Source organism: Hypoxylon trugodes (genome assembly GCF_022578975.1).
Source record: "Hypoxylon trugodes strain CBS 135444 unplaced genomic scaffold F4822scaffold_13, whole genome shotgun sequence".
NCBI lineage: Eukaryota > Fungi > Ascomycota > Sordariomycetes > Xylariales > Hypoxylaceae > Hypoxylon > Hypoxylon trugodes.
The window spans coordinates 350,283-372,294 of NW_026250028.1; the positions used below are offsets into that span (position 1 = coordinate 350,283).

The 22,012-nt window shown below is 46.5% G+C and overlaps 8 protein-coding genes and 1 non-coding gene across 9 annotated transcripts; 3 read left to right on the plus strand and 6 right to left on the minus strand.

The window, feature by feature from the left end:
- Positions 1-343: 343 nt before the first annotated feature.
- On the plus strand, positions 344-446 carry F4822DRAFT_t129. The gene has a single exon. It is a non-coding gene; the product is annotated as a tRNA-Met (tRNA).
- Positions 447-664: 218 nt separating this feature from the next.
- On the minus strand, positions 665-2,913 carry F4822DRAFT_435218 (DUF1741-domain-containing protein; the record flags this gene model as incomplete). The annotated part of the gene is made up of 6 exons (XM_051462134.1): positions 665-1,643; positions 1,693-2,030; positions 2,081-2,193; positions 2,254-2,407; positions 2,473-2,682; positions 2,830-2,913. 6 exons carry the CDS (start codon positions 2,911-2,913, stop codon positions 665-667), a joined length of 1,878 nt encoding a protein of 625 aa, XP_051308617.1.
- Positions 2,914-3,462: 549 nt separating this feature from the next.
- Positions 3,463-4,700, plus strand: F4822DRAFT_422753 (iron-binding protein iscA). Its single transcript, XM_051459918.1, has 2 exons — positions 3,463-4,330; positions 4,403-4,700. Exons 1-2 carry the CDS (start codon positions 3,670-3,672, stop codon positions 4,438-4,440), a joined length of 699 nt encoding a protein of 232 aa, XP_051308618.1. The 5' UTR covers positions 3,463-3,669; the 3' UTR covers positions 4,441-4,700.
- A 1,330-nt stretch (positions 4,701-6,030) lies between these two features.
- F4822DRAFT_435220 (uncharacterized protein) lies at positions 6,031-6,942 on the minus strand (the record flags this gene model as incomplete). Its single annotated transcript, XM_051462135.1, has 2 exons — positions 6,031-6,275; positions 6,327-6,942. 2 exons carry the CDS (start codon positions 6,940-6,942, stop codon positions 6,031-6,033), a joined length of 861 nt encoding a protein of 286 aa, XP_051308619.1.
- A 982-nt stretch (positions 6,943-7,924) lies between these two features.
- Positions 7,925-8,872, minus strand: F4822DRAFT_98593 (uncharacterized protein). The gene is made up of 2 exons (XM_051464280.1): positions 8,794-8,872; positions 7,925-8,720 (listed from the first exon to the last, which is right to left on the minus strand). Exon 2 carries the CDS (start codon positions 8,626-8,628, stop codon positions 8,020-8,022), a length of 609 nt encoding a protein of 202 aa, XP_051308620.1. The 5' UTR covers positions 8,629-8,720; positions 8,794-8,872; the 3' UTR covers positions 7,925-8,019.
- Positions 8,873-10,082: 1,210 nt separating this feature from the next.
- Positions 10,083-11,542, plus strand: F4822DRAFT_98583 (uncharacterized protein). The gene is made up of 2 exons (XM_051464279.1): positions 10,083-10,157; positions 10,216-11,542. The coding sequence occupies exon 2, from the start codon at positions 10,352-10,354 to the stop codon at positions 11,462-11,464; it is 1,113 nt and encodes a 370-aa protein (XP_051308621.1). The 5' UTR covers positions 10,083-10,157; positions 10,216-10,351; the 3' UTR covers positions 11,465-11,542.
- Positions 11,543-12,392: 850 nt separating this feature from the next.
- On the minus strand, positions 12,393-16,666 carry F4822DRAFT_440855 (uncharacterized protein; the record flags this gene model as incomplete). The annotated part of the gene is made up of 5 exons (XM_051462803.1): positions 12,393-14,784; positions 14,842-15,549; positions 15,608-16,180; positions 16,489-16,525; positions 16,585-16,666. 5 exons carry the CDS (start codon positions 16,664-16,666, stop codon positions 12,393-12,395), a joined length of 3,792 nt encoding a protein of 1,263 aa, XP_051308622.1.
- Positions 16,667-17,072: 406 nt separating this feature from the next.
- On the minus strand, positions 17,073-18,315 carry F4822DRAFT_422764 (prion-inhibition and propagation, helo domain-containing protein). Its single transcript, XM_051459919.1, has one exon. It carries the CDS (start codon positions 17,994-17,996, stop codon positions 17,550-17,552), a length of 447 nt encoding a protein of 148 aa, XP_051308623.1. The 5' UTR covers positions 17,997-18,315; the 3' UTR covers positions 17,073-17,549.
- A 1,047-nt stretch (positions 18,316-19,362) lies between these two features.
- F4822DRAFT_98770 (uncharacterized protein) lies at positions 19,363-21,113 on the minus strand. The gene is made up of 7 exons (XM_051464282.1): positions 20,750-21,113; positions 20,567-20,680; positions 20,253-20,502; positions 20,081-20,198; positions 19,952-20,016; positions 19,833-19,898; positions 19,363-19,737 (listed from the first exon to the last, which is right to left on the minus strand). Exons 1-7 carry the CDS (start codon positions 20,930-20,932, stop codon positions 19,409-19,411), a joined length of 1,125 nt encoding a protein of 374 aa, XP_051308624.1. The 5' UTR covers positions 20,933-21,113; the 3' UTR covers positions 19,363-19,408.
- Between the last annotated feature and the right edge of the window lie 899 nt (positions 21,114-22,012).

Sequence of the window (22,012 nt, forward strand, 5' to 3'; positions counted from 1 at the left end):
ATTGATCTACGGCCGGTCGCCTCCGTCTTCCTGCGAAGTTAACGGCTCATATATTTCCGGATCGGGTTGAAAAAGGGAAGACAGAAAAAGCGGGTATACATCCCGTGTTGACTCCCGTCAAAATTAAGCGAAACCATTGGAATCTTCTTGGAAGTCCACTCTGTGAGCTAACAATAGATCTCTAGATCGTCAAATATGATTCTTCGCATATTTCGAACTCCACATTAGGTCAAACACCCTATAATAGATGACCATTTCGTCCCATTCATACTTGTTACACAAGGTGTAAACCTCTATACCGAATAATCCAACGGAATGCTAAGACTGGCTAGACACAATTGAGGTCTTCGTGGCTCAGATGGTCAGAGCGTTGGTCTCATAGAAATATGACCTGATCAATAGGTTAGGATATCCAAAGGTCGCGAGTTCGAGCCTCGCCGAAGGCAAAAATTTTTTTAACCTCAATGCTGAGATCTACTATTTTGGATTTGATACCCTTTTGGAGGTGGTTACCACTACTCTGGGGTGTTAGTTGGCCTTTATGAAACAGCGATAGCTTTTGTTGGTTGGCGTTTGATGTTTTCATTTTTCTATTGGGGGTTCTGTAGTCCTACACGATGACGTTCATAACTCACATAGTAGTCCATCCTTTTAGCCATACCATTTAAGCCTGGACGATGACTTGAACATCTGTCACCGTAGCCCGTGCCATCTTCTTGAGAAGTGTCCTTTCGTCTGCCTCGCGATACCTTTCCCAACCGTCAAGCCCCTCCTTTGCTTGAATACTTAACGTCTCATAGCCTTGCTTGATCACCTCCGCCACCTCAGTACTAGTGAGGTTCCTCTTAGAGCCGCCAGAGTCGAGCATTGTCTTATAGTGGGTGCTCACACTTATGAGAGTACCTATTGAATTCGACGGTCGAGTCGCTAGGTTGTAAGTATCTCGGAATTTTACCAGAACCTCGCCGCTTTCTACGACTTTATAGAAAAGATCATCATAAGCAGCCGGGGTAGGAAGGAATGCCTCGCCCGCAGAGAGGGAGAGAGCTAGAAGATTTACCACAAGATCTAGGAGGGAATCGAAATGCGACAGGCCTTTAAGGTCGGAAGCATACGTCGTGAGGAACCGGATGAGGGATAAAAGTGATCGAAATAGCTCGGACCAATGGTACTGTAGTCGTGTCCGCGATCGCGAGAGGTAGGAAATAATACGTAGCATAATACCAACACATAAAGTGTAAAGGCTGACATCTAATCTGCGGCGGAGATTGTGATTGATACCGTCAACCATCGTATCGAGAACGCTCGTCGCTAAGATTCGGTCACCTCGGACGGCGGGTAAGAAAGGCTGACGTTGACGACAGAGTCTGACGGCGACCTTGCTCTCATCGCTACACGCGCGTTTACAAAGAAGTTGGTCTTCGATAAGTAGTCGTATAACCATCAAACTGAGATGCGCATAGTTGGTAGCTCGGGTGGAGAGGAAAGCGTGCTGAAGCAAGTAAGAAGTTAGGGATAAGAAACTAGAAATGGGTTGTTCTTCGCCTTTCTCGGCAGGCAAAGTGACAAGATTGAAGCAAAAGAGCTTGTTGGCATGACTGAAGTCATACGTTCCTAATAGCACAGCAGCATCCTCACCCGGTCTAATTAAATTAGCAATAGTTGGATGAAGATGATGGAATCGTAACCTACAACTTCGCAAACATCTGCTTAGCCACTTCTGGGTCATAAGTTGGTTTTTGATTTGTCTTAGCACCAGGGGCAATGGCACCAAGTCCAATCATGCTTAGGGTGTTACTGAATGTCCATCCCTCGGGTAAATCCTGTAAAATATCGATATACTGGCCCCTTAGATTTTTGCAGGTGTGTCCAACACATCGGACAATGGTTTGTATAGCCGCTTCATTGACAAAGTCGTTAAGTCGCAGCTGATAGGGGTTTTGGAACTCGAATTTGTTGTAGTTTGCCAGCAAACCCAACAGGGTGAACGGTTCCAGGACTTTCTCGGCCGAATCCGATTCCTGAATTAACTAGGATGCGTCAATTTTCACTGCTACCGAGTAGGACACGAAGTACCAACCTTCATAATTGCTGGGAAAAGATCCCGTTGTATAAAATACGTGAGGATACTCGTTTGGTATGCGCCTGAGGTAATGGATAAGACCACCTCGACGGCCTTTTGCCGAACTTCCACTACGTCGCAATCGTCAATACCACTTCCTCTTTCACAATGATAAATGCCGGTGAACCTACTCGATTTGCCATTGCGGATTATTCCGTCCAATGCCCCTACAAAATCGGTAAAAACGGCATCGACCTGATCTAGCCCCGCCAGTACAGCTATGATATCGGAACTTGGGTTCGTGTATTTCTTGGGGAGGACGGCCGAGAAGAAGGTCGTTAGAGTCTACGAGGAATTGATTAGAATCGTGTTGTGTTCGCGGGAAGCTCCGGTGTCGGATTTGGTGTTACCTCGAGAGCATGTAGGTCAGCGATGCCACCACCTTTTTTCAAGCACTCTACAGCTCGAAAGAATAGTTGTTGGGTTTGCGGTTGAAGGTTGATTAGGTCGTCAGGTCCAAGTCGGTCTAGGATTCTCTTTAAAGAGGGTCGATCGGGGTTTAGAAGGAATAATTCGCGCCAAAAGCCTTCTGGCTTTTCCAAGTCGGTATCAACGTCATCCTATTCGAACAAGGGATGGTCAGCGACCCAGGATTATATAGGTGTCACTTTGGCAAAGGTCAGGCATACCTTGGAATCCCACGGTCAGCTTTTGCCCATTCCTAAAAAAAAAAAAAAAAATCATAATAGAATCTGGTGCTCCCGAACCTTGAATAACGTTTCGTATAGTTGGACCACTTTCGGCTGGAATATTTCAGGTCGGGCCTGTTGGGTCAAGGGAGAGGTTTCCATAGCCGGCAGTGAGGATTATGCATAGATGGATAGCACATAAATGCAGCAAGGGTTATAATATTAACATAGACACTATCATTAGGAAATGAGTGTATGTGTGAATGAGCAACACACAAAGTCTTGCGCGGTGATTTTACATATATGTGTATGTGATGGGTATATGTAATGAGAGTTGTACGCGCATCGCCAAAGAATTGAAATTCGGGAGAGACATGCGACACGACGACGCTAATTGATTAAGGATTAGGTGCCTTGCTTAGCTGCTTAGGCCCGATATTTGGTGTACTACGCCGACCCCACATAAACTTTGTTTTATGAGTTACCTTACATAACCTAGCCGTTTCATTGTTCTAGGGAAGTCCCGAGATACCTAGATACTTAACGGATAAGCAGATATTCCGCTATACCCTTTCAACCGGTCACTGTTTCCTTGTTGGTAAGATAATGACCAATGAGAGATATTTGATTGGTTCGGTCAAAGCCGGGTGTCCAATCGACCGATGTCATCAGATCGCGGCTCCCAACTGTGCTTTGAAAGCTAACCGGTGTTTTTATTAATTTTGCCATCAATTACTAAACCTGTACCTGTAAACCTACAAATCAATTCCACGCCGTTATCCTGCGTACTACCAGTACAACTACATTGCGATATTCAAAGGAGATTCAAAGGAGTTTAATACATACTATTAATACCCTCACCGCTCTGGATTCCGACGTGATACCTCCCATACCATTACTACCGTCCGTTGCGGCGTAATGAATTCGCCCCGCGCAGCTCTATCGCGAGCTGCGACAGGCCTAATAGGTCGTCGAATAGCAACATCCGCCCCGAAGTTACGACCTTGCGAAAGTCTACTACGGCAATTCTCACATTACCAACCATGGTATGCGCCGTCAGAGAAACACCAAACAACACCATCCTACCAGCCATATCCTCTTAAACCGCCCCAACCCTCACAACCCCGCAACGAACCCATACCAGAGACGTCGATCGCCAGCCCGATACCACAAGTCCATGAGACAAGACCACCTGCACAACCACAAGCCGCTGCGCAACCCGATGCCTCGCTTACAGAACGAGAGGCTCAGAAACCCAAGCCAACAGCGCCAAAGCGCAAGCTTAGACCGCGCAAAGCCGCTTTGAAGCTCACCCCCTCGGCAGTGGAGCACCTTCGCGGTCTGCTAGACCAACCCGAACCCAAGTTGATTAAAGTTGGCGTGCGCAATAGGGGATGTAGCGGCCTCTCGTATCACTTAGATTATGTGGACAAGCCCGGCGCTTTCGACGAGGAAGTGGAGCAAGATGGGGTCAGGGTCTTGATTGACAGCAAGGCGTTATTCAGCATAATAGGTAGTGAGATGGATTGGATTGAGGATAAGCTGAGCCAGCGCTTCATATTCCGAAATCCCAACATAAGTGAGTGATTATTGTTCCAGACATTTTCTCGCGTCATTGGGCGGATTGCGATTAATGCTGACAAATACACAGAGGAGGAATGTGGTTGCGGCGAATCATTTATGGTGTAATCACGGACGGGGAGGCGGCGATTAATGAATTAAGATACCATTCATCCGCATTTTCGGCGGCATTGCTACGATTATCACTAGACTGTACGAGTTTTATACATTTGGTCGAGCCATATAGACCTCGTCCTTCTACACACGAATACCATGATTTACCACGCGGGCAGGAACTCAATAGCAGTTGCCGAAGCGTGTGCATATGTCGAACTAATAGCTTTGTATCTTGTGAACTAGATATTAAATGCAAATATTCATTCAGGTACATTTGTGTCCATTTCCATTTATTTCCATTGTGCTATTTGAACGACATAACTATCATACCTAGGTAGTCTCGAAAGTAGAATCACAACGAATCCGCTACGATAGTCAAGAAATGGACAAACCAGGAGCCAGCGCGAATTCTAAATAAGGGGTAAGCCCGTTTGGTAAGAATCCTATGCATTCTCATATTCCCATACTAAAACCTCGGCCGAAGCGCATGGATACCTCTTAATCGATGGGCCTAGATCGTCGTACTGCAGTTGGTAATCTTTGGCCAAATCTTCTAGTAACGACTTCGTCTCAGGTAGAGGGCAAGAATGTCGGAAATGCATCACATGAAAAAATGATGTAGCTCATGGTCTCACGATTGCGGGGCTGGGGATCTTTGAAGCAACCATTAAGCAGAGCCTTGAGTCAGTAGTGGAGGCACTTCAGCCCACGATAATCAATAGTCTCTAATTCACAGTTGAAAGGGAGCGATATCATAGTCAGACAGCCGCCAATCATCCCCGAGAAGGGCGGGGAAGTTTAGACAAGGTCCTCGACATCGTTATTTACGCGTCGAATGCGGAGGCCCAAGTAGCTCTCCCACGTCTTCCAGTCCTATACATTTTAGCTAGTATCGATGGCATTTCTAGCGACACACAGACATATATGAAGAGCAGCGTATGCAAATACATTGAAGCAACTGCAACTCCTTATAAACGATCGAAATTTTCGGGTCTTGTTGCCGAAACCCTTGCGGAGAGAAAAGGCCGAAACCATATCCACGCTGCAGGAGACTATGTATAAGCCCTCTAGTCTGTTATGTATTGAAATTTTCCACGGAATCGTAATAGGAACTCCGTCATAGACAATCCTCTCTTCCATTGCATCTACGTCTATGTTAGAAGACATGCCCTAGGTAAGGTGATGAACCGTATCTAATCAAGATTTCTGTGTCCCTAGCAGATCCAACAGTCAAGCTATATGAAGAGGTACTGGGAGACCCCCTTTCGCCGTACGGGGTAGAGGAGGGCCTGGGCTTGGGGCATTAAGACAAAGGAGTTATTAGGACAAAAGGACTAGCTACCTGTAAGAACTTAATATGAGGATTTCTGTAGCGGTTATTGCGCTGTTCTTGTCCAATAGCAGAGGTACCCTCCCTTATGGTCGGCTTTATGACAAGCGGAAGAAATCAGTCAGTCGGTTCTATACTTTTGCTGGATTAGTTAACCCGGGGCTGGGTCGCCGGTTCTGATCATGCTATCGGTCCTTTTTCAACTTCACCCCTAATGTTTTATATTGTTAAGCCACTTCATTAACTTTGTATTTTTATATTTTCAAGCTCGTTTAGTTATTGATAGCTAACTTAATCTGGAGGCTGAGATTCGATAGCCTGGTGATATCTAACTGAAGCTTGGCTAATAGCTGGGCCGCAGTAGCAAATGCTGCTGGTAATTTGGGATCATACTCGCGAGCGTTGCTTCTGGCAAGTTTGCTTGCTTCCTTTATCAATTTGTCCAATTTGTGTGCACTCCCTCGGAGCAGTGACGTGTCACTATCGGCAGCTGTTTGTTCATTTGTCTTATCCAAGTCTTTGTGTCGTCAGTACCTAGAAGCGAAGGTATATCGGGAATGAGCCATACCTACGGCAACGCTTAGTGAAGCCGCGAGCCTTAATAACGCGTCTAAGACAGTTTTTCCTAGCTGACGGTAGATATCCGACTCACTCTCGAGCAGACCGTCTAAATCTTTGTCAGAAAGTCCAACCTTCCACAAGCACAATTGGTCACGCTTTTCGCCTAGCCGAAGCCGCACGTCCTCCCAACATCTCTGTTCATTTTTTACCCCTCTAGGTTCCAACTCCACCGGTCCATCAGTCGTTTCGAGGATGGGTGGCGTCTCGTTGCAATTCGAGCCGGGTTTTATCTCGGTGAGGCTCGTAGCGATAGAGTCATGGCCTGGATCGTTCTCGGATATGGTAATCTTTGGGGAGACAGGGTCAAATGAGAATGGCCACGACTGCTTGCCTAAGACCAAGAGCCAAAACTCGATCGTGCCGTAGAAGATATTAGATATAACTCTCGGTGGGTCTCCTCTCTTTGAAGTTGAGACTTCTCGGCTGGGACGTCGGCTCGGTCTCCGTCGGGGCGGTGCTGGGTTATTATCGTCCCAAGAAAAGCGACGCTTGGTTTCCTTTGTAGGTTTGGTTTGGGGATTCTTACCCGATGGCTGACCGAGCTTGACATCCTTGGACTCCATACTACCATTGTCTAAATTCAGGGAGATATGAGTGACGTACTATAGACGCCCTGACTTGGCTCTAAAAAAAACCCGCAATCCGAGCGTAAAAAAATCCAGAATACGCGGGAGTTAAGCCCGATTTTCAATCGGGTCAAGATAATTAGAGGGTAGAGCGGGGATTAGAATGTTGAAAATATTCATGGCAAAACGCTGCATGTACCTAAGCTTATGGGAACAATATTTCCAACGGCTCTATAAGCGGTGATATCTAGTGGCGCAATGTATTGCTTGAATCCATCAATCTATCCGCTGTTCAAAACATGAGACGAACTAAACGGGATGGCCGAACTCAGCTGAATTTCGGGAATAAAGGACATAGAGGGCGTATGGGATGGCCAGATGCCGACCTAGGTGCCGACCCAACGTAATCTTCTCCCACCCTTCACAGGATGGAAATTTCGGTGAGCATCCTGAGTCTGTACAGACGACCAATGGCATGAAAAATATCAACAGCCTTGTCTCACCATAGAAGAGACTTTGTCTCAAGCCCCTACTCCCTAGGACTCTAATATCATGCAGTGCTCGTATGTAATTTTCACCTCTATACTAGGCCGAGAGGTGCCGAGGTGAGGGGGCAGCGGGTCTTCACGCCGGACTCTTTCTCATGTTTTGGTCGCGTTCGATTCCGACTGACAATCGGGATACATACCTACTTAGGTAGGTATACTGCCTTAAATGGGTGGGCATGACGATTCTGTGATGAACTTAAAGTTGGTAGCATTGGTTCCAAACACACTTTGGTATGCCATATTGCTCACAACATGAATGCTGTCAGTAGTTGAGCTGTAGGAAATGATACATCGTAGGGAGTATCGGGAGGTTCCCTTATCTTCCGTAGCAGCCATCTGCGCCCTCTTTGCACCAAATACAGAGTTATTAACCCCCCTATATAGTTAGCTTTATGGTACACTCATTGGTTCTTGTCTAAGTATAATTGAAAGTTCACTTATGATAGCTAAAACTTAAGAATTTGATATCTGATTTACCATCCATTTCTCCTATTTCCACTGCCAACGCCGGAGATTATGGCCAGTCTCAATACATTGTGCGAACAAATTGAAAGATTTGTGGCTTTAACTCGTCTGGAACACCCGGTCCTGCAATTAATTGCAAAAGACCTTCCCTCTTCGCTCTCTTATCTGCCTCCTCAAGAAGCCTGCTTTGCTGCTCTTGGTTCACTGCAGAGTTGTTCATGAAAGAAGCGCCACCCATTGAGACGTTGCTTATTGTAATTCTGTCGAAGTCCTTGTCTTCTGGTGTTTGAATAACGCGACCATTCTGAAGGACAGCCACCCCATCCATTTTGACGCCTTTTATGTCCAGTGTTACTCCAGAAGGGGCAAGATTAGCTACAATGCACAACACGAGCGTATTCTTGTGTTGCACGAGGTCGTTTTTAAGCTGCTCAAGTTGTTTCTGTTCCTTTGGCCCTTTCGCGAAACTATGGGCGAAAAGACGAAACCCCTGTCCCTTTTTGGTGTTGGCCTCTTGCTTCACGATAAGTTCATTGAGTTTATTCGCAAGGCCATGAATCTCCCTCATTGGTGGTCCGATGGAGTCACTCTGGAGCATTGCATTGCCTTCAACTTGCCGCACAACAGACTTTGTGCTCTCGATATCGCGTGCAACAGTCGTGAGGTGCATGGCGTACTCTTTGTTGTGGTCTAGCGCCAGTTGGACGCGCTCTAGCAGCTTGAAAGATTGCTCAACGAGCCCTGCGATGGCACTAACACCTCCTACTGCTTCCTGTCCCCCACTAAGAAGTTAACAAACGCATAATTTGGCTCGTAGAGAGCAAGAATATCTTACCATCTCGGTCGTACCGTATTGTGCGATTGCAAATAACGGCTAACAGTGAGATTGAAATTATTGGTATCTTGTAGGGAGGAAGGAAAATATGGGACAAATCAAAAGAATATTCTGTGACAGGAAAACGTAGGATGGGGCTATGAGATGGATTTGGCTTAGTAGGACTTAATCCTGCCTACTTCCCGTTGGGTGAGTAGGCTGTGTTGTCGATTGCGTGAATATTGATGTTGTGTGACAGCATTGGGGTCACCTAAATCCCACGTAAGCGGGTAATATCGACGGAGGAACTTGAGAGATTTGGAGCCTCATCTGATAAAAAGAAATATCTAGGTAGGTACCTACTTAACATATGAAAAGGAACCTTGCATGACTTCGGTGTGGAGGCTCGGACCGTCAATGGTTGCAGGCTCGTTCTTCCTATTGGGCTAGGGTAATAAAGGTATCTTGGTGGGTGGAAACGCATAGAATGTTGCATGCTGCGGCTCAAGAGATCTCCCACCCTCTGCGAAATAGTTACGGCGTCTAATCATATGGGTCCTCATAGGTTCCCCATGATCCGACTCGTTCCATCAATCAGACTCCCGTTTTGCGAGGTAAATTTGATTGATTCATATCAAGGTAGTCCCGCATTCATTCATCCAATTAATATCTTTCTCAATTTGCTAGCTCATCGCTAAAGATTATTTGTTATCACATAACGATACAAAGACGAATCTTTATGCAGCATGTCTATTGGCTTGGGCAGGAATCATGTTAGCCAAAACGCAAGGCTTCACACCGAACAGAACGTTTACTATGGCTCTAATATAACCAACTATTTAAATCCTTTCGTCCTGTGGGAACCAGGCTTTTCTGATCCGGCGTGCAATGGTCCAGGGCCATGGGCAAGGTATGGATTACATCACAGACTCCGGGCTCCAAATAGGCCACATCTGCGCCCCTCATCTCGTAATGCGAGGTCCTCAGGCCAGATACCCATTCCCAATTTGACTTATGAACAATACAAACATCTCGAACAAGTAAGGGAACAGAAGGTGGAAGAAATTTCAGTGGAGGACAACACCATTCAAAATTCATACGACAGTCTCCAAAATATGTGCATTGGTGTGGAAAAATACCTCGAGCGAGATTATACTTGTCTCAAGACTATTGAACAAGAGGTTAGTGTACAGAAGGTCCGGTTTGTGGTCACCAGCCAAGCGCTTCGTAGGGCTGTGGAATATACCCCATTAAACAAATTATATGAGGGACAAGCCCTCGTACTGCTCTACACACAGTTGATAGACGGTTTAAAGGTCATTTCCAAACTGTTGGGGGATGTTCCATATCATTTGAGGAGAATCTTGAGCAGGTTTCAGCAAGATGTGAGCTAAAGTCTAGTACTCTTTTCTCGCTATACTGACGTGCTTACTAGGAGGAAAGCAAATCGAGCCTTAAAATAGGGAATCCGGCCGAAGCGAGTTCTCCCGACCAAGAGTTCAAAGATGTGTTGGAAAATGTTGAAAAACATCTTGAAAACTTCTACTCTCTGGCTAACTCACTCATCGAACAGCCAATCATGACAGAGGCGCCAGAGGACGTGGAACGCCTGTATAGCGAGAGCCAGGCCGCTACTGCTTTATTTCAATGTTTCAGTCAAGCGTGTCCAGTCGACGATCATAGTAGTCACACTGTCTATCTCGGGGTCTCAACTGATGAACGAACCCACATGGGCATACAATCACGAGCGACGAGCCAGAACAGGGTCTGGTTTTGTGTGCGCTCGAACCCTACTGCCAAAAGAAGGAAAGAGTCGATGTCTAGTACAGTCATGCAGGTGATGAACACTTCCTCTCGCAAGCGAAAACGGCCGTCGGATATACCAATGCGTTTTCATCGGCCTCTAAAATCACGCAAGGCGAATCGCAGTCAAGCCATGAACCAAGTCCAGGTGTGTCCAGAGTACCTAACCCAGGGCGAGGATTCCAACCTAGCGATGCGGATGGTGGCCGCGCCGAGAGAATGGCATAACATTTACTTCCTAGAATCAGAGAAGCGCCCCCCGGACGGGCACATGCCGATGAAGCTAGCCAATCTTTTTGATGATAGCAGGCGGGAACACCGTTACGATTTCTCGTGGAGAGTTCACGTAGCCCGGCTCATTGCTGAGGCTGTGCTCCGCATTCAGCACCCAGAGTCTCCGTGCCGTTGGTGTGAGAAGGACGTTGTCTTCTATACCGCGGAGCCATATGACGACAACCTTAAGCCATTTTTAAAAGTGGAGGTCGAACGCGGGGGGGACGGAACCACCCTTAATATCGCGGCAGCCAGGAAGCCGGGCCGATGGCTTCTCAACCTTGCTCTGATTCTCCTGGAGCTTGGCCTTTCCCAGCATATTGAGGCGCCTCCTGACGGGATGGGTGAAGAGGAGTATCGAGAGCATATCCTGTGGCACGTGGAACAAGCGAAGGGCAGGTCACTGGAGAAATATCTGACTGTAGTACGCAGCTGCGTTACAATCAATTCTAGAGGCGAGGGTGGTCGTATTACAGTGGATGAGCACAGCTTTCATGAGGATTTTTACCGACTTATCATTTTCCCACTGAAAATGATTGAAAATGATTTAAAACCGCCTGAGTATCTATCTAATACCTACTACCCAATGGCTGGATTTTCCGAAGATAATCGATAGATAGGTACCTATATAATATTACTATAAAATTCTTCCCCAGCAGCGTTTCTACCTGCCTGGCAGCCTGGGTAGGTACCTAAGAAGTAGCTGAGTACCTAGGCAGACCCGCCATGAATACCTATGCATGCATCTGTGGCGCCACGATCAGTCCAGTCAGCAAATTCCCTAGACCGTTTCTCATGTAGATCACGGAGATTCGCCTCTTTGACTCTCCGAGTTGAATTAAAGCGGCAAGGATGGTATGTGCCTACTAGATATGTACCTAGGTAGATACCCAACTAGGTATACGTACCCGGGCACTTTTGCTTTTTCGTGGCGCTGCCCAGTACAGCTCAAGGCATACTTAAGGTAATCCTGCCAATCAACATTAGCGCTTGAGGCTTAACTAAGTGGTCGGATACAGCCGAGTACCTAGGTACGTGTCTCGGGAATCGACCAATCCTACTGCGGTAATGAATGCACTTCGCCTTACGTAGCTCGGGAATCTACCTACCTAGGTAGGTAGGTACATATCGTTTTCCTCAACTGAACCCCCCCAAAAAGGTACCGCACCTAGTGGGATACCCGGCATCATGTTTTGTGTATGAGATCTCACAGCAAATGTGCGAATGCTATATGGGCGTCTTCTCAGTTAAGGATGGCTCATTTTGCTCTTCATAGGTACTGGTTTTGGTAGCTCTTGAGCTAAATTCTCTAGGAATATTTTCGCCTCAGGTATGTTCTCGTCAATATTCCGCGCGAATACAAGAAAGTTGTTAACCGCTGTAGATATCTGTATTAGACGTGGTTTGACGCTCGAGGGCTGGCGACCCGTCGTGATAGCGTGAATGCGGTCGTGTACTCTCTCCCTAAAACCCAACCGTGTCTCGCTGGAAATGCTTTCGAGACTATGAAAAATCCGCAGTGTCAGAGGACGCAGGATGTCTAGTTAGACTTCTCTTGGCGCAGCATATATGCAGACAACGATATCAAAGGCTCTTTCCAGGCCTTCCCACTCTCCCTGGGAATAACTAGTGGCTGTCCGTATATGTTGTTGTTCCTTAGACTCGACGAGGCAATTGATGCTGCTAGTGATTACGGGCAAGAATACGCGTAATAGTGGCGCGAAGTTCCTCTCAGCTGCTGCTCGAAGGATGCATAATCCTGCGATAGCGAGGCCATAGGCTTCACTATAATTCCCATCCTCTACGCATTTCCGATATTCTTCCCCTTTGAGATCGAGTACCTTCTCTGCTAGGTTGCCCATCCGACTTTTAACCAGCTCTGTCAATTGGCTCGCCCACTCTCGACTGCAAAGTTCCAGCAGACTCCGATTCGAACTCGAAGCTAATGCCCCGATAAATTCCAGACCAACAAGTCCATATATTTCGCTACCGACCCGATCTCCTGAAGTGATTGCTTTGTTGAATGTATCTCTGAACTTAAGGATGAACTGCCACACCTGTGTTTCTTGCGCTCCAGATTCCTCAACGCCGTTGACGGCTATGACCCATTGTTCTGATAACACTCTGGATAGATATTTGAACGTTTGGCCTCGCCTCAGGGCTGTAAATAGTAGCTCTACTCCCACCAAGGCGAGACCCTCAGCCCTCTTCAATCGCTCTTCCGACTCGGGTCCCGGATTATTCAGGTGTTCCCCGAACCCATTTAAACGTCTCCGGATCAATATTTCAAGCATTGGCTGCCCGATGTTAGGAAGTGAAATCAGGTTGTTTAATGCGTCGGTCCAAGAATCGGCAATTAACCGAATTATTTGGGTATTGCCTCCTAAGATGGCTTTTTCCAAGATATTTACGGCGCCGTGTATCATCCGATCCAATACATCAGGGAAATACCCTTCAAGGACTTCTAACCTCACCGAAGGCTGTCTTCCTGAAGGTGGAGAATCCAAACCGTATTTACCTCGCAGGAACTTATGCGCGAAACTCCAGCGTTTCTTGTGTTTCGCAGATCTTGGGAGTTGATTAGAGAAGGCTTGCCTCACCCTTACCGGGTCTATAACACCCAAACCAGAAAGCACACCTTTGGATGGCGATCCGTATGCCATTGGTGCTTCCACATTCTCTCGGCGCTCTGTTGAATTAGCCCACGTGCCTGTCTCAACATCGGCTGCTGTAGCCAGCTTTATCACATCGTTGAATACGCCCGCCCCGAGTCGGGTCATCCATTCAAGGCGAGATGAAAGACCATTTTCAATTTCATTTCCCATAATTCTTTCATATTGTAGGAATCGCTCGTCAAACCTGTTACGTTGCTTTAAAGCGAGAACGAACATTCTCCGCTGAAATCCCTGACTAGTTCCGTGAAATGTGCTAATAGAGTCACTTTTGCAATAAGTCGCAGCACGTTCATCATATCGCAAAAGAAGTTCCTCGACGTCCTCGTGTTCTTGCTCGTGAGCAACCTCGTAAGCAGTGCCCATTAATTCTACAGCCAAGCGAACTTGGGCCCCCTTTTCTAGAAGAAGGCTTGCAAGGTCTTTATGTCCGAAGTATGCTGCCGCACTGAGAGCTGGCCCATATAACCCACTCGAGTCGTTGACATCCACACCGTAGTTGATAAGGGCTTGTGTGGTTCTATAGAAATTATCTGACTCCATAGTTCCGTTGCATCCAGTAACGGCTGCCGTAAGAACACTGCCGTAAACATTGTGCTTAGCGTGGACGTCGAACCCGTTTGCGCAGAGGAGGTTTACAATCTCCAAACAGCCATGGAAAGCTGCAGCATGAAGCGACGTGCCAAACGGACCTTCACCTTCGGCAAGGGGTGACCTTTTTGATCGATCGAGAAACCCCTTTAGAAACTTAATCCGTACATTTGAGGAGCCTACTTTGGAGGCGGCGGGCGAAACGCCCTGGGTTTTTATAGTGGAATGTGCCATGAGCCGGCCCAAAATTAGCTTGGCACATTTGACGCACCCGAACGAAGACACTGCTTGCAAAGAGGTGCCGGTAGAACCTTGGATCCTGACATCAGCTCCGGCTATCACTAGTTTTGAAATAATGTCCTCGTGGTGTTTCATACAGGCGGCGATTAGAGCTGTTTCCCCACCTTTGCTCCGAGTGTCAATATGAACTCCTTTCTGGAGGAGGCATTCGACAACGTGCTGGTTCCCATAGTCACTGGCATAAAAGAGCGGTGTTCGGCCCTTAATATCTTGTATGTCTCCGTCAGCCCTATATTCAATAAGCCTCTCAACAACATGGGCAGCCTTTTCCCGATCGATATTGTTTCTGATAGCCCAGTGAATTGCGGTTGACCCATTACAATCGCACCCAGATAAATCGAGCCATCCCCGCTCCTTTTGAGAATGTAGAATGCTTCTCAAAGCAAAATAGCTTAGTATGTGCTCATGGCGTATTCCGGCTGGCATTTACCTGCCCATAGTGAGTAGATGCACCTGGAACGCTAGCTGTAAGTTTTCTTTCACTTCACGGCCTTCAGACTTTTTCAGTAGCCTTTGAAGAAATTCGAAAGCTGCGTGGCTCTCGCCTAGGCCCTTGAAATATATAGGCCAATTGCAGGAGGAAAACTCAAGGAATGGATTCTGCTGCGAAAGATGGCGCAGGCCACCCCAATTATACCACATTGCATCATTGAAAGACCCCCTGGAGAAGTCTGGAGAGTTTATATGAGCCAAGCAGAGTTGTGCGATTAGACCACGGTCGAACATCGGTTGGTTCGAACTGAAGAATCCATAAATGGACTCATGACAAAAGCGAAAAATTCCTTGGTCTTCATTGATTTCGACCAGATGTTTACACGTCTGGATTACCGTCGATGGCTGTTGCTGTAGCTCATCGAACGTCCTCTTGTCTATTTTTCCGTCTCTAAGATCGAGTGTGAGGGCTACGAATAGGGTCTCTTTTGCCATCGAGCCGGTCGTTTGCCCCAGAAGGGCTATGGTTCTTAGTGCGATTTGCTTTCTAGTTGGTTCGAGGGCTAAAGACTGGAACTCGTCGGCATATGATTTATATAGACCTTTCAAGTCATTGTGTAGTTTGAGTGTTTCGAGGGCATTGAGGACGTCTTTTTCGTGAACCATATTGCGAATATTGGCGGCTTGTAGCTTAGCCCATAGGAACCTGAGTTTATATTTTCTTGTTAGCTGTGTAAAATATCAGATACTTCATTATTACTAACATTCCATCTACCCTGTTAACCAATTCGCGCAGAACGCGTTTTCTAAGTTGCGGGCGAAAGTCGAAAAGACGTGAAGCAAGCTCCTTTTCTAAGTATTTTCTGATATCTTCCACGTTATCGGCGGGATCGACCTCTATCTGAGCCGGGCTGTATGCTAGTAGAGCTGGATAGTCGGGTACACCACGGGAGGTGATGACAATGGCCAGACCGAATTTATTTTGCGCTTCCTTGTGTTTCCGGGCGAGATTGGTGAGTTCGTCTAAAATATTACGGTTATCGGCCTCAGGAAGTTGGTCTATCGCGTCGATAGCGATATACACATCACGTTTGGCCGCGGCTAGTCGGCGATTTAAATCGTTCCAGAATTCGTTATCACTACACTGACTGATAAAATCGTTACTCTGATCCGCGTCCTGTTGGGCGATCTGCTCCCAGAATGTTGCCAACCTGCTTCTGAAAAATTTCTTCTTCTTTTTCTCGTCCCCATAATCGATATAAAAGTAAAGTTGATGGATAGCTTCGGGATTTTGTTTTTCGGTTCGGCGTTCATGTATGCTCTCGATGACGCGTGACCTAATACGGCACGGTTAATTCCCGAAATCAGTACGTAGAGCGGGTTTCCAACTATGAAATAAGAAATAAGTAGAGGATGCCTAGGATACGTGCATCAATGTGGTCTTCCCGCATCCTGCTGTTATCGAGTTACTGTTGTCTCGGGGGATGCGAAGTTCAAAAACGTACGACGGCCGTGAATCCATAAAAATGAATATTGCTTTTCCATATTGACCCATGTTTCAAACTCGGTTTTTTGCACCAGCCACTGACACGTTCCGATATCCTTCTAGTCCCTTCTCGCTCGGATATGATAGTTTTCGGCCGACTTCTGGGGGCTTAAGCGAGAATTGAGTCCGGTATTATCTGTAGCATATAGATGAGCATTTCAATAGGCTGCACTAGAGTAATACTTATGGACTTACAGTTATATGTGATACTATCCCCATTATGGATACCCGCTGCTATACCAACGACGTGATGTAACGTTATAGAGTGCTCAGACATCGTGATATTTACTTAGGCCGACTCGAATCCTGTGATTAGGAAATTAAACTGAAGATTCCATTGTCATGAATGAGATGTTAAGTAGTCTCCAAGGGATGGGTTTAAAATCTATAAGCACAGTTTAGGGCAATGTGCTCATCTAGTTGTGGGTGACCATTGGGATTATCCTCAAAGTTGGTTTCTCTATGTTTCTACTGACTCTTGCATGGTGATACGTTGATCCGCAGCCTTCGGATGATCAAGAGGTGAGAAAATGGGATAATCTGCTTCACCGGTAATATTGGCGGAACATTGCCTAATGAAACTTCGTATATGACGAGGTGCTGGGGGCTGATTACGTGGGTGTACATCGGGAAACGACATATATAATGTAGGAGACGTTCCGAGCAGCTATTAAGAACTGACATATAACAAGATTTCTTGGTCTACAAAGCTACAATGCATTCGACTAAATATAAAAGTAACGAAAAGTATTCGTACTTACTCCTGGACGAAAACCTAAGCCGCGAACCCCTGCATAGTAAGGCAGGCGAATCACCATTTATTGTTGACTGTGTGGTGGCTCCCGGTGCTGAACCCCTTGATATCTCCGTTGTGGATTCCTGCCGCCAAGCCATAGATGTATGACATGTTTATAGGGGAGCCGGCGGAATATGAGCTTTGAAGCATTTCATCCACCGCGGCTTCCAGCCAAGGATCACAGCCCCTTACAACCTTTGCTAGTTCTAATAAGTTGGGCCTACTGACCCCCTTGCATTCCTCCCGGCTGAGTTCGAGAAGCTTTTCTCTATTCTCTTCCGGGAAGAGGCTTTCAAGTCCTTTAACAAGTTCGGACATGTCCCGAATGAATTCATAGAAATTATCTTTTTTATAGAAGACCCACTTAAGAGCCTCGATGGCCCCCCCTGAGTTGAGCCCTTCGTTTACGCAGGCACTCTCGAAATCTTGACCGAATTTTCTTCGACTCATCTGGCATCTCCGATTCGGGGTCGAACCTTTCGTCTTCATTTCTGGGCAGGGAAGATCGGATACTCTCGGCATTTTGTTTAGCCTTATGGAGGGTGCTTTGTATAGTTTCGAGGATTCCAGTCGCTTTCTTCAATAACTCTAGATGGGCTTGGTTACTATCGCTTAGTTGTAGGTCTTCCCCATTGCTATCGGATGTTATGACTCCAGCCGCCTCACCCCAGCGAGAAAGGCGCAGTTGCATGATATCGAGTTTGAGTTGATACGTTTCGAATTGGTCTCTGAAACCCCGAGCAATTTGGATACCGTCGAAGAACTCGACAGCAAAATACAAGAGACTGGATACATTACCAGCGCAATCCATGGCGACGAGGCTACCGGTGTATTGCTTTAGATCGTGTATTGCAAGATTACCATATCATACTAGATATGTAGATGGTGAGCGTAGCCGCTTGCTGTTCGCCATTGATTATCAAGTGGACGACTTACTTATACCTACCTACCTAGGCATCTAGATGGACAGATACAGGCATTTCACATGGTCGAAGCTGTTAAACCGACCTTGGATGGGTACCTATGTATCTAGGTAGGTATCCAGGAGGAAGACATAATTCTAAGCAACTATTGGTTCGTGAAGCGGGTGGGAGACAGTAGGGTTTTATCCGGAGTACACTGTAAGGACGGCCACCCCATAGGTTGCGCATGTATCTATAGGTGAATAACTAGATTGGCCAATTATGTTTATCGCTTCTTCAGATCCTCGCTCCTAGATGGCTAATGATACCCTTAGATTTGTGGAATTTTCCTGAGACCTCAAAAGGGTTGCTCTCTCCGATGCTCTAGGTAATACAAGGCAACATAGATCACGAAGGGCCACCTAGAGGCAATGTAGCTGTCAAAACATATGCTACGAAAATTGCTTCTTTGATCTTGGTATCGAACCGCCAAGAAGCAATGTGCATGATTACTAGCCAGTCCATTCAATGTAACTTTTGCTTTTCGGCCAAGTAACAAAATCGCAAGCCACTTCGTACAGTTCATCGCAGATCAGATCTGCAGAAGTGTGCAGAAAAATTTGCCGGTCTCTATTCCGCCGCGTCTTTCCAGGTGTCACCAAAATGTATAAGTGACCGGTGAGTATGTCGCCCGGAATTTAGTAGTCTGGCCGTCGATCTCTTTTGATTCTTGCACGAGGCTTATTCTAAAAGTGTGAAGGCGGAGGCGCAGCTATCTTCCATATGAGTTGACGCCCGGCATATGGATGGATGTCTTTCCTCGGAGCCGACCCTTACTACACATATGCATCGTGTATTTGGTGGCTGGGAGGACCTGGCGCCACCTATTGGTAGAAACCGACACATCCGAGTCATCTATTTCTCACCGAACCCGCCTCGAGGAGCTATATAGTCTGTATTGACCGGCTTCAGCCTCTCGTATTAGTATTCATAATCTAGGCAACATCAAACTGTAGAAATGTTGCCTTACCGTGAAATCTATCTCATAACTAAGATTCGTTTTATCTTGATCTCATCGCATAATCGGGACTAGGGGGTCTTGCGGAGGGTCCTGGAATACCTAGGTACCTTTTGTCTACCTTGTATCGGCACAGGCGTCTTTCGTGGCGTCGATAGCGCCGAATCCTTTGGTCCATTAGACCGACATACTAGGTAGATCGTGAGGCTTACTTTAACATAAACACCATGAGATGTGACACCAGTACATGTTGGGTTAGAATTCTTCTCATTCTTAATTATGAAGCGCCAGAATTTAGTATTATCATATCCCAGGTGAATAAGACCGCGGAATTCGTTCTAACTCAAGATCGATACTATCATTAATCCCCCTATCTGCAAATTGAATATGCACCTCTTCTATCCTTAGGATTTGGCGGTTAGAACTGGTTTCATTGAGATTTGCTTTGTCGTCGCTCGCGTTCTGGTCGTATTGACTTGCTATTTTGGACCGTCTAGGCGCTGGTAACGAGGCGTGATTGCTCAGTACCCTACTTGCTACCTCTCGCGATCGATCCTTTATGTACGCGACAGGGTGGCTGAGATGCCCGTTGGTTTTTGCTGTTTCATGGACAAGTGCGCGAAGAACGGGGACTGTAATGCCGTGTCAGTGTTTTGGATAGTAATCCAAGTGTTTCGCCAACGCCTAAGACGAGTAGAAGAGGAAAGGAGCACTCGATGGCACATACTTGACGCTGCCATGATTGTGGTCGCAATCTCTGCGACGGACCATATGGAGAGTTCAAAGACATCGTCTAACTCGGCATTAGCATAGAGTACAAACGTAAGTTACATATACCATGCTCACCAGCAAATCCACTACTCTTAAGGACTCCAAACTTCGTGGATTTGACGATAGCAGTTATGCCGGCGCTGAAGAATGCTATTAGAGGATCCTATAAGATGTATCTTGATTACTTGAGATAGTTAGACTTACCAAATACCCATGCTCATAGCGATAGCAATGCCAATCTTCTCACTTGTACGTATCTGTAATTTAATGATGATGGGCCACGGGAGGGCAGCTAGAACAAAGTCCATGAATGCGGAGTATGCTAACACAGTAATTAGCAGATTTTCAAACGAGATTATCGGCGATACGACCATACAAGAGGCGAAGATGGTGACTCCGAGAATAACATTTCTATTCCAACAAGTTCCATGGGCTTGGCTATCCCATATTAACCTCGTCGGGCGACACTGCAACCACCGGAGTATTACGCTGACACAAGTAATCCCATTCATAGAGATCATGATCATACGAAGGGCAATCTTCAACTTCGGTCCTGCGATCCGGAAAAGTGTAATCGCGAAAGAAGTCTTGCTCCATATCGCTGCGATAAAGAAGAGGGTTCCCACCTGCAATATCCAGTGTGAGTCACTGGAGTCAGGATTCAGGAAATGGGATTGGTAAGTTACATACGATGGTGGTGAGTAGTCCAGCATCATGAGCCCCCATCCGATCGTCTTCATTATGTTCGATGAATACTGCAGCGACGCTGATACTCAAAATCACACCCGCAGTAATAAGAACAAGCTAGAAAAACCACGAAAGTTGGTAAGCTTGAGGCTCTTCAGTGTCTACTAAACAACATTAACAACCAACCCATGACGCTATTAAAATCCAATCATCCCACCACAGACCCCTGTTCCTCTTATACTTGCAGAATATTCGAAGTCCTAGAAATACTGTCGCGAGGCTAATGAGAACCCAAACGATGGCGTTGATCCAGTGGCCAGCACTAGGTGTGTGTGTATGGTCTAATGGTTCGGACCCCGTATCCGCCATCGGGCTCAGTGGTGCGATTCAACTCTTGCTACTCGTAGAGGACGACTTGATTGATAGCTTACCCAGCAGAGCGGAACGTTGGGGTTCATATTTATTGAAGATAATGGGGGCGGCGGGATCATCACCAATAATGCAATTCAAAAATGTATGAATACAACCCTCCTACATGATACATGGATGTTGATCCCAGACTCCTACAATGGTATGAAAAATACATAATGTCATGATCTTTCAATACCCCATAGTAGTGTCAGAGCAACCTCGCCTCTTACCTGAAGTTACAATGCGTTCAAATTGTATATCTCCTTGACGCTAGGTGTCTTAAACACATATATTGGTAGGGCGATCATACTAGAATAATAATGCTAGCCGGCCGACGTTGTATGGAAGCGGGAGGAATGCGTCTGTCTCGCAGCTCATGGTGGCGTCAGTTTGGTGAATATTCTCGGGAGGATTGCCGATTTATCGCCGCAATCATAGTGTTTTGCATCAGAAATATGGTGCGTCATATTTTCGCGCCATGTTTTATGGGTAGGAAGGGGTTACATAAGTGATGAATATATGGTATTCGGCGCGTTGGAAGAAAGGGGATGCGAAATATCTTCAACAAGTTTTGGCCTTAAATCCAATTGTGGCCATCTCTTCCTGGATGAGCTCGGAGAACTGAGACATGCCCGCGACTTTGATTAGGAACGTAAGCAAATGTTGCTTCTTTCAACGCGCTTCTCCTAAGGACTGGCTTGCTGGGTACTACTCTGGCGTCAAACGTGAGCTTCGTCAATAGCCTTGTTATAGAATCAACCTTAGCTCTACTACTCGAGAAAAAGTTGTGACGCGCGCTGAATGTCAAACATTGTTTTGCGTTGAGGGAGATTGGGGGCGGCGGCTTTTCCATTCACCCATCTCCGAGACGGAATAAACCGAGGAAATGATTAATGCGAATATGAGGGCAATTGATGGCCCCGACCATACCTCGGCAACTTTCTACCTCACCTCTAAAGTTCAATGAAGCAGTCTTTATCAACGGGTCGCCTTGGAATAGAATAAGTTGGACCTTCCGGGGGGTTTCCAATCCTCTTC